The sequence below is a fragment of the Leptopilina heterotoma genome, unplaced genomic scaffold (assembly GCF_015476425.1).
Source record: "Leptopilina heterotoma isolate Lh14 unplaced genomic scaffold, ASM1547642v1 Lhet_370, whole genome shotgun sequence".
Classification (NCBI taxonomy): domain Eukaryota; kingdom Metazoa; phylum Arthropoda; class Insecta; order Hymenoptera; family Figitidae; genus Leptopilina; species Leptopilina heterotoma.
Window position 1 is genome coordinate 182,210 of NW_025111049.1, and position 13,158 is coordinate 195,367.

At 26.8% G+C, this 13,158-nt stretch overlaps 1 protein-coding gene across 2 annotated transcripts; it reads right to left on the reverse strand.

Annotated features, from left to right (window-relative positions):
• Positions 1-3,170: 3,170 nt before the first annotated feature.
• On the reverse strand, positions 3,171-11,857 carry LOC122505810. 2 transcript variants are annotated; one of them, XM_043617654.1, is made up of 8 exons: positions 11,784-11,857; positions 8,237-8,385; positions 7,879-8,130; positions 7,631-7,779; positions 7,498-7,564; positions 7,003-7,416; positions 6,537-6,877; positions 3,171-6,464 (listed from the first exon to the last, which is right to left on the reverse strand). In XM_043617654.1, the coding sequence occupies exons 1-7, from the start codon at positions 11,842-11,844 to the stop codon at positions 6,740-6,742; spliced, it is 1,230 nt and encodes a 409-aa protein (XP_043473589.1). In that variant the 5' UTR covers positions 11,845-11,857; the 3' UTR covers positions 3,171-6,464; positions 6,537-6,739. The 2 variants fall into 2 exon arrangements, with proteins under 2 accessions (XP_043473589.1, XP_043473588.1); XM_043617653.1 differs by lacking the exons at positions 7,003-7,416; positions 7,498-7,564; positions 7,631-7,779; ... (1 more) ...; positions 8,237-8,385; positions 11,784-11,857 and having other exon boundaries at positions 6,537-6,743.
• Between the last annotated feature and the right edge of the window lie 1,301 nt (positions 11,858-13,158).

Here is a 13,158-nt window from a genome sequence, read left to right on the forward strand (position 1 = left end):
TGTGTATTTAAAATTTTGAATTTCTTTGTGAAATAGCACAAATAAATTTTGTTGACGCTGCAGAACTTAGGGGCTTAAAATTGGAGAACTTAAGTCTTAAAATTCTACTCCATTTTAGGCAGAATTTTAAGACAACCTATGCCCAAACTTTTGATAAAGCTAAAGTCATAAATGCAACTACAACACCTCAAAAAAATCGGTTGTTTACACACGACATGGAATGACATTTTTTAAAAATAAGATTTTTGAATTCCTAAGGTTAACGCTAGAAAACTTACTTTTCCTAACATTTAAATATTAAAGAAATTGTTGTTTTAAAAAGTTGTTTAAATGAATGTTTATCGGAGTTTCGTCCGAGTATTGAAAGGTGCATTTCAAGGCAATCTTTCCTAGTCGATTGTTGGTTACTTTATAGAGTTGACGTAGAATATCTTGCAGAGAGTTTGAAAAGAAAGCAATCGGTGAGTCGTAAAGGAACAGGTATATATACACATAAGATATAATATACAATGTGTGCCTTATAGTGATTCGGAGTCTGCAACTGCCTACGCAAAGCGTTAGTGAAACTCTAATCCTGTTGCGGTGTCATTAGCTATGTCCTGTTGGCAGTTGAAAATGAGAATCGACTCTGAAAAAACTCATCCTCGCCTACCGTTTCAACCCACACTGCTGTACCTCGCGTATACGCTAATAATAATGCCTTTCTTTTCTGTTTCAGGTAAGTGACCTGTCTTCCTTTGCTAGTAGCCTTTTCACTTCAAGGTAGCAAAATATATCATCAGAACATTTATATTCGTCGCTTCCTTCATGTGCAGTGAGTAATTGCATAATTTACTGTCTAGAAATATTCATTTTTCAGAACGTCACTTTCTAAATTTCCTCTTGTACGATGTCATTTTTTTTGTGTACATCACTTTAGAAAAAGTACCTACAGTTTATTTTTAGAATTTTTTCACAGTTCAAACTTAAATAAGGAAATTAAATATATAAGACGTTCTGATTATAATGTAACCCATTAGGTTACATCAGAAAAAAATACTTTGGTGAGTTTGTCCGTAAACTTCTGATTCAAGAATTTCGGTTGCTCTAGTAACTGAATTCGGCAGTGTAATAATTTTTAAATAGACTAATTTTCATTTATTTTAACAAATAATTAAATGTTCGAATGTTCATTTAAGCAAAAATTGTACCAATTATATCTATAAACAAAATTGAAAGTAAACTCACTTAAGAAACAAAATTTAGCCAAATGAGAATTCTTACATTTGGAGATACGATGGAATAAATATTCAAACGTTTGACTATGATATTAGTTCACTTATTAGTTTCTTGATATTAATATTCGAACTCTTGGCTTTTCGATTAAATAAACCTAAAGGAACTTTTAATTTTTCAATAAAATGGTGTTTAAAAGTATAAAATTTTTGATTAAACTAACATTCAAAATTTTGGAAATTAGTTTTATTAAATATTTGTTCAAATAAAAATTCTAACTTTGAGATTTTCATTTAATTAACATTCGAATTTTTGAAAAGTCTTCCAAGTAAGTGTTCGATTTAAGTAATGAAATTGAAGTTACCGACGTTGATTCAACGAAAAACTTAAAAAAAAATTTTCCTTGTATATTTTTAACCCAAGTAAACCCTCTAAACCCTAAAATAAAAAAACGTGGGAAAAGCAGTGATTTTTATTCTATTTTTTGAATTTTTGCCAAAAATCACGAAATTTTAATTAAATTCATAATTCCTCGCCTCGGTAGTCATTTTTTTCTTTTGATAATTGTTAATTTTAACATTAGACTTGAAACTACTTGGAATTTTTTTTAAATGGCACACGACATTAGAATAAACAATTATCAAAAGAAAAAAATGACTACCGAGGCGAGGAATTATTAATTTACTTAAGATTTCGTGATTTTTGGAAAAAATTCGCCAAAAAAAAATAAAAATCACAGCTTTCCCCGACTTGGAATCACTTGAGATTTTTTTTAAATAACGTCTAATATTAAAATAAACAATTATCAAAAGAAAAAAATGACTACCGAAGCGAGGAATCATTGATTAATTTGCAATTTCGTGATTTTTGGAAAATTCGTGACAGAAAAACCAAAATCACTGCTTTCCCCGACTTGGAACTACTTGGAATTTTTTTTAAATGGCACTCGACATTAGAATAAACAATTATTAAAAGAAAAAAATTACTACTGAGGCGAGGAATTATGAATTTAATTGAAATTTCGTGATTTTTGGAAAAAATTTGCCGAAAAAAAATAAAAATCACTTTTTTCCCACGTTTTTTTTATTTTAGGGTTTGGAGAGTTTACTTGGGTTAAAAATATACAAGAAAAATTTATATCCTGAGAAAATTTTTTTTTAAGTTTTTCGTTAAAACAACGTTGGTAACTTCAGATTCATTTTAAGTATTCGTTTGAATAATAATAATAATTTCATGAACGGAACCAAAATTCGTTATTCGTTGAAATGAAGATTCGAACTGTTGAAAATTCAATTAAATAAACTTTTGGACATTCAAACTTTTAGAAATTCAATCTAATGAATATTCGAACATTTAGGTATTGATTTCAATAATAATAGTTTTATTACATTTTTCTAATTTGATATTTGTTTATTAAACTAAAATTCCAATTTTTAAAAAATCGCTACTCCTGATTTAAAAAAATAAAAATAAGATTAAATGTAAATTGTAGTTTGTCATCTTTCTAATTTTAATATTAAATTCAAAATGAGATTTTGTTTTGCACGACGTTAGACAATTGCAACGGAAAAATTCTTGGCATGTTGTATTAGATTGCTGCGTAGAGATTGATCGCAAGAACAGTGTTTCAGTTTGTGAAAGTTCTTCTTCTTCTTCTTGAATAAAAGTGTTTTTGCATATTTCAAACTCGGACCTGTAAATTAAATTATTTTTAGTTTTGATTCTGCAAGATGCGATAAGAAGGTATATTAAAAACTTCATACCTGCAATATAATCTATTTGCATGAACTCTTCTAAAAGATTTGATAGCAACTGATATTGTTCCTCCTGACCTACCTCCTTCTCACTGCTAAATTCATCCTGTGAAAAAAAATTTTAATTTAAAATGTATGTAAATATTTAATGCTTATTTATAAAATATTAAAAAATTGAGTGAAATGAACGTAAAGAACGTTCACGTGGTCGTGGGCCTGTTCACGGAAAAAAGAGTTTGGCCATAAGAAACAAAACTACGGTTACGTCAACTGAACTGGTAGGTTGACTATGGACTGACCGAATGCACAGTTTACAGTAACCGAACTCACTTGGTTAGTAGAGTTCGGTTCCTTTAAACAGTATGTTGGGTTAGCAGTATTGTGTGTCGTTAGATTATACCAACCAAACGGTTTGTTTAAAGAAACCAAAATTCTTGAATATTATTTGAGGGGTGGGGGGTGATAATTAAGAGTGGTTTATGAATAAAATTAAAAATTGTTAAAATTTAAAATGATAATTTATTACAACTTTTTAAATATACTTTCAAATGTGAAAGTCAACAATTTATATTCTTTCTGAACTTACATTTCTAAATCTCTTTATTTATAAATTACATATATTACTCAAACTAAACACCGAAGACCAACATATTTTTTACCATTGCTTAATACTACTTTTATTGCGGGAAATGGACTTAACAAGTTATTAATTAAACAACACTGCCACTGCAAATCGTATTCTATTTCATAAGCTCCCATATTTGAGTCAAAACCAAGATTTGATAATTTTAAACAAATGAAACATACTTCATTTGCATTGGAATTAAATAAAATTTTCTTAATAATTCCAAATGTTGGTAGGATACCATTATCGCATAAATCTAAAATTATACACATTTCTTCTCTATACGTTATACCATTAAATGTAACCCACTTTACACTTACGCACGCATTATTTATGAAAGAGCCAGGTAAAGTATTTGAAAAATATTGATAACCTTCTAATAACATTATATTGTAAAGAATTTGACAGCGCCCAGACATAAGATCGGTTTTTAAACCTTCTTCAGATAGAAATCGGTAACATAATTGTAATTGTTGTTTAAGAGCAAGTGTATGTGTTACATTTTTTCTTGATCTTGTAGCCGATGCACTGTCTTTAACTTCTTTGTGCTTCCCTTCATTACGTATAGTACTAAGAAAAGAGAGTGGTCCAGATTCAATTAAAATTTTAAAGTAATGATTTAAAATATGCATTTTTGGTTTTAGTGAACCAAATTGCTTTTGATAAAGGTAATTATGTTCTTTTATCAATTCTTGAAATTGTAGCACACGATTTCTTGGAAAAATTCTGCAAGATATAAATTCAATTAATCGACGCAATACAAGATAATATTTCCAAACATCATTGTCGAAAGGTACATAATCACCAACTAAAAAATGAAAACATAAAACGAATGTTCTCATTTCGTTGCCAGACATACGAAATTGAAGATTTTTTAAATTGTCTACTGTTATAATGCAGGGTTTATTTGAGAATCCGTTTACTTGATAGTTAAATCCTAATATTCGCTCATTTAAAAAATCAAGATCGAAAATTTTTTGCTTTAAAATAAAATACTGACATATAAGCGGCATTGCATAAGAACTGATTCCTTCATCAAAATCGTGTAGGGTACAAACAGCAAAATTCTTATAAGGATGAAAGTGATCTACATCAAGCCAAATGGATTTTTCTTTAACACCAGAAACGTCAAAACCATTATTAATATCTCTTTCATAATCTACTGGATTTCTTAAAAAATTACATTGCTCAGAAATATCTTTTGCACAATTACTTTTATGTCTTGTACAAAAGCGACAAAAATAATTGGCACTGAAGCTTCCAGAAAACCCTAATACTTCATTTAACCCTTTATTATCTCCCAAAATTAAACCAAGAAGAAAATATACTCGTTGAATACCGGATGCAGTATTAATTAATATCCCTTCTCGTGCAAGAAAATTCAACTCTTCTACAATAATTTTAAAGATATGGTAATTCCCATTTGGTAATTGTCTGTCTCGTGAATAATATAAACCAATTAAAAAAATGTTTTCCAATCGAGAATAAAATTCTGGGGGTAAGAATGGCATTGAAAGATATACTGATCCAACTTCACTAACTCCTGTGTGCGATCCTAAGGGATTATTAATTTCAAAATCATCTATGCCTAAAAATATAGGCAGAACTATTTTATTTTCTAATTCATAAATAGCCGATTTTTCTTTCCATAAATTTCCCTGAATAAAATTGCATATCTCTGTTTCTGAGCGTTTTAATTCGTTCATATATTTTGAAATTATTTCAAAATTTCCCGGAAGTTCTAGAAATTTTTTCAAGATTAATCGCATAGGAATATGTTTTGCAATGCAATCTACTGATTCTCGAACAATTCTACCATTTTTAAATTTATATTCAATTCTTTCTCCTACTTTATAATCAACTGCAGAAATAAGATGACCGGATTTCTCAAAATATTTTAGTCTTAAGTACTCTGAAGAAAGAGAAGAGAATGGATTATCAAATTCATCTATTAATTTATGTATTTCATTTTTTTCGTTTTCTTGAAGAGTTGAATTGTTTAACACTATTTCGCATTTCTTTCGAAATTGTTGAAGAGAACTACTCATAAAATCACCAACATTATCAACCATTAATTGTACCAGACTTCGAGGAAAAGATGGTCGACTATAAAATTTCGCTAACAACTTAGAAGCTTCATGTGTCAAAAATTGAGGAAATAACTGTTGATTTTCATTCTCAACTGGATCATTAACTATATCAATTTCATTGTCAATGGGTTCTGGTTGCTCATGATTGACATTTTGAATATCATTAACAGGGAGTTCTATTCCAATAGGTTCATTATTTTCTATTTGAAGATTATTGACAAAATTATTACAAAATTTGTGATAACACTTGTAGTGTTTTCGGATTCTAGACCATGAAGAAAAGGTTTTTTTAAATAAACAATCAGGTTCAGCACACATAAATGATGATGCAGTGGACATGTTATGGGTTATTTTATAATGTATCCATAAAGCTTGAATGGATGGAAAGAAAGATCCAACGTTACATTGAAAACAATTAGGCATTTTATTTTTAGTTTAATCAACACACTTTAAATCTTTAATCAAGGAAGTTAAACTATGCATATGCTTACTATTATCCCACTTTGTTTTTATACCGTATACACATATTTGAAGAAGTAACCAAAGAGGTTCGGCATGCTTGGGATATTGAGCATGAATCGCTTGAAAAATCTTAAATGTAACGTCGATGGCTTTTACAGGGGAATCTACGTTATATAAGAGGTTGTCTACTGAGATATAACAGTCAGTTATATTGTGTAAATCTTCTCCTACAATCACGGCAAAAGGCTGAGTTGTCTCTTTTCTTGCTGTTGCTCTGTCTCTTACTCTCTTAATGGCCGATTTTATGTCACTAGCACTCTATAAAAAAGAAATATGTATTTTAAAATGTAATTTAAACACTATTGATAATTAAATAATTTAATTACTTACAATCACATGTATCAAAAATCCTTCTTGAATGACTTCTCTTGTGGGTTTCCAGCTTTCATCACCATCATTAATTAATTTTGGTTTAACTAGCATACACAATTTCATTAGTAATTGAGCATCGCTTATTTCATCTACAAATTATAAAAATAACAAATTAGTTAAAATTGCATCTTTATTAATGTAAAAGTTAGTTTAAAATTTAACTAACCATTACTGCTTGATTTAAACAAATTGCTGTTATCACGTTGAAATACCGAGAGAAGTTTGCTTTTAAAAGATGGCCATAAAAACAATAAGTTTTCTTCAGTTCCTGGGTACAACATAGAGTAATCCAATTCAAGCTGTCAAAAGAATTACAAATTATTTACATGAAATAGAAAAAGAGAAAACAATCCTTTAATTATCAGTAAAAGCGATAAGCTTATTCTAAATATCTTTGAAAATTTGAAAATCAATTGCCACTCACCAAAGTGTAACCTAAAGCCTCCTTTATTCCTCTATACTTTGTAATATAGAATGTAACTTTATTAGAAATTGTAGTCTTCTCTTTTCCTCCTTTCGTTTTTGAAGTTACAGTTGCAGTTGAACGAATTTCCGTCATTCGATAATCGTGAGTGTCTCGCCACTTTTCAATGCAATCTTGCCATGGTATGCATGTTATTGAAAGAGAATTAATTTTATTTAAAGTATCTGCATCTGGAGTAACGGCATTAGTCAGAGCATCATTATCAGTAGATTTTTGACTTGAGTTTTTTCTGGAAGATTGAATCCCAGAACGAACAGCTCTTTTTCTTATATTATAGAACAAGTCCACTAGTTTTCCAGAAGCACTATACTTTTTCCCAGCTTCATTTTTATAATACGGTATATAGTATGTTTCCTGAAATCAAAAAATGTTGATAAGACGAGATTTTTATGTCATTAAATATGGATGTAATAAAGAATACTATAATATATATACCTTATTTTCAGAAGGAAAAAGCAATTCGATGCCCTCAGAAAGTTTCAAAAATTGTTCTCGATGTATCCTGTAAAAAAGAAATAGAGTTATATGGACGTAATATTTGTTACTTTTTAAATAATTTTTTACATACTGTTTCCAAATATCTCCTTTGAATTCCTGTGAAAGAACACACTCTGCAACAATTTGCTGTGTTCTTGACCTTAAGAATCCTTTCGATTCATACTCCGCAATTGCCAAATTCCCACGAATGTTATTAATAAGACATTCGTAGATTGGACCCTACAACAAAATAAAAAATGTTTACTACATGTTCATAAAACAATAACATAAACAACGATAGGACAATAACAACATTAATCTGAACAAAAAAATTATTACCTCTTTAATAATAGAATGATGAGTAGAATCGGAACTAACTTTTCTTCTTTTTTCAGGAACAACCGTTGTTACATTTGCAGAACGTTTTTCCGCTTTCAAAGTATTTTGCACTTCCTCTTCTAATGTAAAATCTTCCAATTCGTTTCTTTCCGAATTTGAATCTTGAGGGTTGTATACTTCTTCTAATTGTCCATCAGGACCAATCTCATAGGTTCCTTCAATATCACTTTTTAATTGTAATGCATTATTGACCTTTAATCATTTGAAAAATAAATTTAGAAAACAGTAATGATTTATTTATCTTCATCTTTAAATATTTTACAATAATTTTTTTTATTAAATTAAGTAGTGTACATACAGGTGTTGAAGCCGGTTCATTATTTTCTTTATCGTGAATCCAATTATTGTATAACCTTATAAATTTAGAGTAAGGTCCCACTTTAGGAAATAAGTCAGAAATTTTTTCCTTTTCCAAAAATGGGAAAGATTCATCATCGATTTCTTCATCTAATTAAAAAACGCTTATTAAAAATTGTAATATTGTAATAGCACAGTAATATATTTTACATGAATTTAATTAGAAATTTTAATGAACTTAGATTTTTGAAAAATTTAAATAATTTAAATTCTTCTAAAATCAGTTAAAATAATTAAATTTTGAAAAGGTTTCAAATTAAAATCTTTAAAAATCTGAATTTTACATGTTTTTAACTAACAATTCTGTTAATTAATATTTTTTGGTAAATTTTAATTGCGGATTTTTTTTGAAATTATTTAAAGTTTTTATTTTGTAATATATACTTAATTGAAGAATTTACGAATAGTTAAAATTGTGTAAAATTAAATTGTAAACAAATGAATTTGAAAATTTTCAAAGAACTTTTTCAAAAATTATAAAAATAATGCATTTAAGGAAGAATTTTAGTTAAAAACATAAAAAAAAATTAATTTGGGAAATTTTACAAATTATTGCAGAAATTCAATTATTTGTTAAGAGTAATTAAGAGTAATAATTTTCTTCACGAATGATTTTTACTATCTATTTTAGTAAAATTTTTCAAAAGAATTTAATTATTTAAAATTTTTTTTGATAAAATGCTACGTAAACATTTAATTATTTTCATAAAGAAAAAAAAATTTCACATACTGTCAACTGGGGCTATTTTGTGCATCCGGGGGCTATTTTGTGCACGCGAGTTTTTTAATGAAAAAAATTATTAAAATGAATTATTTTAATCTGCTATTTTGTAAAATGAAAGTTTGATTACATAACAATAGAGAGCACTAAATGTTATTATTTAATTCTTTGGCAATTAAGAGTAAAAAAATCCTAAAAACGGAAAATTTGTTTAAAAAATTTTGAAAGTTCGGAAAAATTATACCAGATCTTCTAGAGTTTTAATGTGTCTCATAAACTGTGTTAGATATTTGTTGTCAATTGTGTTGTGATGATACATACGTAATGCGCTAACTTTTTATTCATTATTTTAAGAGAAAAGTGGAAAAAACTGAAAAACCAGGATTCCATGGGGCTATTTTGTGCACTTAAAAAAATAAAATATTTTTCATAAATATTTTATTTAGTAAGTAAAGAAGATTCTGTTTATCATTTTTATACATTTTTGTCTTACTTTTCTGTCAAAAAACTGTAAATACGTTAATTAAAATCATTAAAACGATTAAAAGCTCTACCGGTGCACAACGTAACCTCAAAAAATGAACTTTAATTAATATTTATAAGTTTTTCAAATTAGTTTTAAAACTATTTTCTCGTTTCTCTTAAAATAACTTGAAAATCATATTAGATATTAAATTGTTATCTATTTAGCCTTAAAAATATTTATTTCAAGTTTTTTAAAAATATCATTCAAAACCATTAAAAAAGCTCCTATTGAAATGATGTTTTAAAGTTATTTATAAGTGTTTAAACGATCATTTTATAATTATATTAGTATATTATTATAAAATATATATTAAAAGAAAAAAATTTTATTTACTATCTGCGTAATATACAATTTAAAGAAAGATTGTTAATTTTTAGTAAATCCAGATTTTAGCAAAATTTTAGTGCTTTACATTTTTTGTATAATATATCTACAAAAAAAATTTTACTAGGTCATTCTTTTTTTAATTTACTCTCAAATATATACACAAAAGATTTCATGAAGCAGAAACGATTAAAAAAATTGTTTATGCAACATTATAGAAAAACAAAGTTCGATGCACAAAATAGCCCCATCCCGGGAGTTATTGTGTTCACGACTTTCAATGACTATAACTAAGACAAAAAAATTTTATTCTTTGCAAAATTTATAGGAAACCTTCAGAAGGATGTCCACAACATATATCAAAAGTTGATTTTCTTTATTCTCTTAATTCTGAATTTAAATAAATCTTTGAATAAAAAAAAAGCTATTTGGTGCACAAAATAGCCCCGGTTGACGGTAATTAAAAATAAAAATTAAATTAAAAAAATTAATTAAAAATTAAATTAAATTAAACAAAAATTAATTAATTAATTAATTTTTAATTAAATTTCACAGAATTTCAATTATTTACAAATTTTTATAAATTTTATAAATTTTTTTATTATATACAGGGATTATATTATTTATAAAATTTTAATAAAATTATTCACAATAATTCAGTTGAGGGGTTGGATGCTATAATGTGTTACGCGCCATTCACTTACCATGGCGCGTAACACATTATAGCATCCAACTCTTCAATTATATTCATAAATAATAATATATTTTACAGAGATTCAATTATTTTTATAAATAATAAAACTCATCGCGGAAATTATTTATATTATTATTATTAAAATTCGTCGAAAGAATTCAATTATTTAAAAAATTGTTGATGAAATTCTTTAAGGGAATTGAATTTTAAGAAACATTCAATTATTCAATAAATTATTTATTTTTGTTTTTAAGTAATTGAATTCTAGTAAAACTTTCTAATAAAAAATAAATTAAAACTGAATTTTAGTTAAAGATTTTAGATAATAATTAAATATTAAAAGCATGAATTTTTAGAAATAATTGAATTTAAAATTAATTCTTGTGAAAAACTTTAATTCTTTTATTCTTAAAAATAATAATTGAATTGGTATTGATTTTATAATCTCAGTCATCTTTAATTATTATAGAACATGAAGAAACGATTACTCCGAGTCTTCGACTTATAGTTATTGATATCTTCATGTTTTATAGTTATTAAAAATTTAATTTGTAATTTTAAGTTAAAATGTTCTTTTATTTGACTCGGACTGGTTATATTCTTGTCGGTAATTGATCCGTAAATGGTCCGTAATTTTTTATTTTTGGTCCGTAATTAAATTAATTAAAAAATTTTCAAATAATCGAAATTCCATAAAATTGAATTATAAACACATGGATGTGACAATTCTTAAAGAACTTTTTTAAAATTAATTTAATTAAAGAAGAATTTTAGTTAAAAATAATAAAAAGTATTAATTGAATTGAAATGATAAAAATAATTTTGAAGAAGTAATTCTAACAATATTTTTATAATAATTATAAAATAGTGATTTATTTATTTTAATTAATTGAGAAGCCCAAAAGAAGAACTCGCTAAGCGCGCGAACGCACGCGCTAATACCAGTCAGGTAGCAGTGGTAGGCGCAGAGGCGCTCACTGCTCCCAGACTGACATTAAAGCGTTCGTCCGCGCGCTCGACTCTAATTCTAATTTACAATAAGACTTTCTTTTTATTGGGACAAACCTTTGTACACTACTTGCATTAAACATTATACTAATATCCCAGTATACTAATTGTATTTTATTGAAAAAAGCTTTTTACTTATTAAAGCTTCTTTCTGATAAAGAAGAAAATGTGAAATTTAACTTTTTGTTTATAAATTTGTTGAAAAAATCTCTTACCTTCAAATTTTTCAATGTATTTTTCCAAACCCCATTCACAAAGCAAAAGTTTGTAACTCATTATTACAGTTGAATATAATAAATTTATTTAATAGTATATAAGAATATTAAATATTATATTATTTATATTCTTTTATTTCCAATATAAAAAATGCAATATCAAATTAATCCAGAAATTGCACTTCACAAATTCACAAACTCACAACACTTTCCACTTTTAAGAACAAGATTACTGTAAGAGTAAATCCTGAAGACTGAAAATGCTTTTGTCCTATAGCCGAAAATCAGAAAAAGACTTGACAACGTTGAAAAAGGAAAGCATTTGACAACATTGCATTTTCATTTTTCCATATTTAAAAAAATTCAAAGATCTAAAAACCCTTGCAAAAAAAAATTCTGAAATTTGAACTACGCTCGGTCAACCGGTCCCAAGCGCGTTAAATACAGCGCTGAAATTGCTTCCAGATGTCAACGGTCCCATGTTAACCAGCCCAAAAAGTATCATAAAAGTTTAACCATTGTTACTATCCAAAAACGTGACACACAATGAGGGAAAAAGATTATAGTTATAAAAAAATATAAATTAAATTTTTTTGTTTATTACTGTATATAAAAATAAATAGATATATTTATTTTTTTAAATTATATATTATAAATATACATACATATGTAGGTATATATTCATAAAATGTAATACTGTTTTATCAGTTTTTAATTCAAAATTCTTTGTTACCAAAGCTTCAAAACCTTTCAGGCTATACACATACGTATATACGCTTGTTAAAGTTAGTGAAATATTTACCATTTTTTATATATTGAGAGTACATTTTAATTCATTTTATCCTTAAAAATAAAAATAATAGTAATAACAATTTTATTGGTTTAAATATAGGTATTCTATTCTTGAATTTATAAAATAGTTCTAAGTTCAAATTGCTTAAAAAATAAATTGTTGAAAAATTTTCTAAGTTCAAATTGCTTAAAGAATAAATTGTGGAAAATTTTCTAAGTACAAATTGCTTAAAGAATAAATTGTGAAAAAATTTTCTAAGTTCAAATTGCTTAAAGAATAAATTGTGGAAAAATTTTCTAAGTTCAAATTGCTTAAAGAATAAATTGTGGAAAAATTTTCTAAGTTCCACTTCTTAAGTAGTGGGGATAGAAGAAACTGCTTTGCTAGTAACAGTTTGGTGGTCATAAACGAACATTTGGTTCCAATAGTCACACTAATATAACCATTCAAGTTCCGTCCTAAAAACTAAATCTCTTGGGTTAACACAACTATTCACTTGTTTCAAACAACCTCCATTCAGTCAACCAAACTCAGTCTGGTTATAATAGGCTAACCATTTTTTTCCGTGTTCAAACCTGCAAC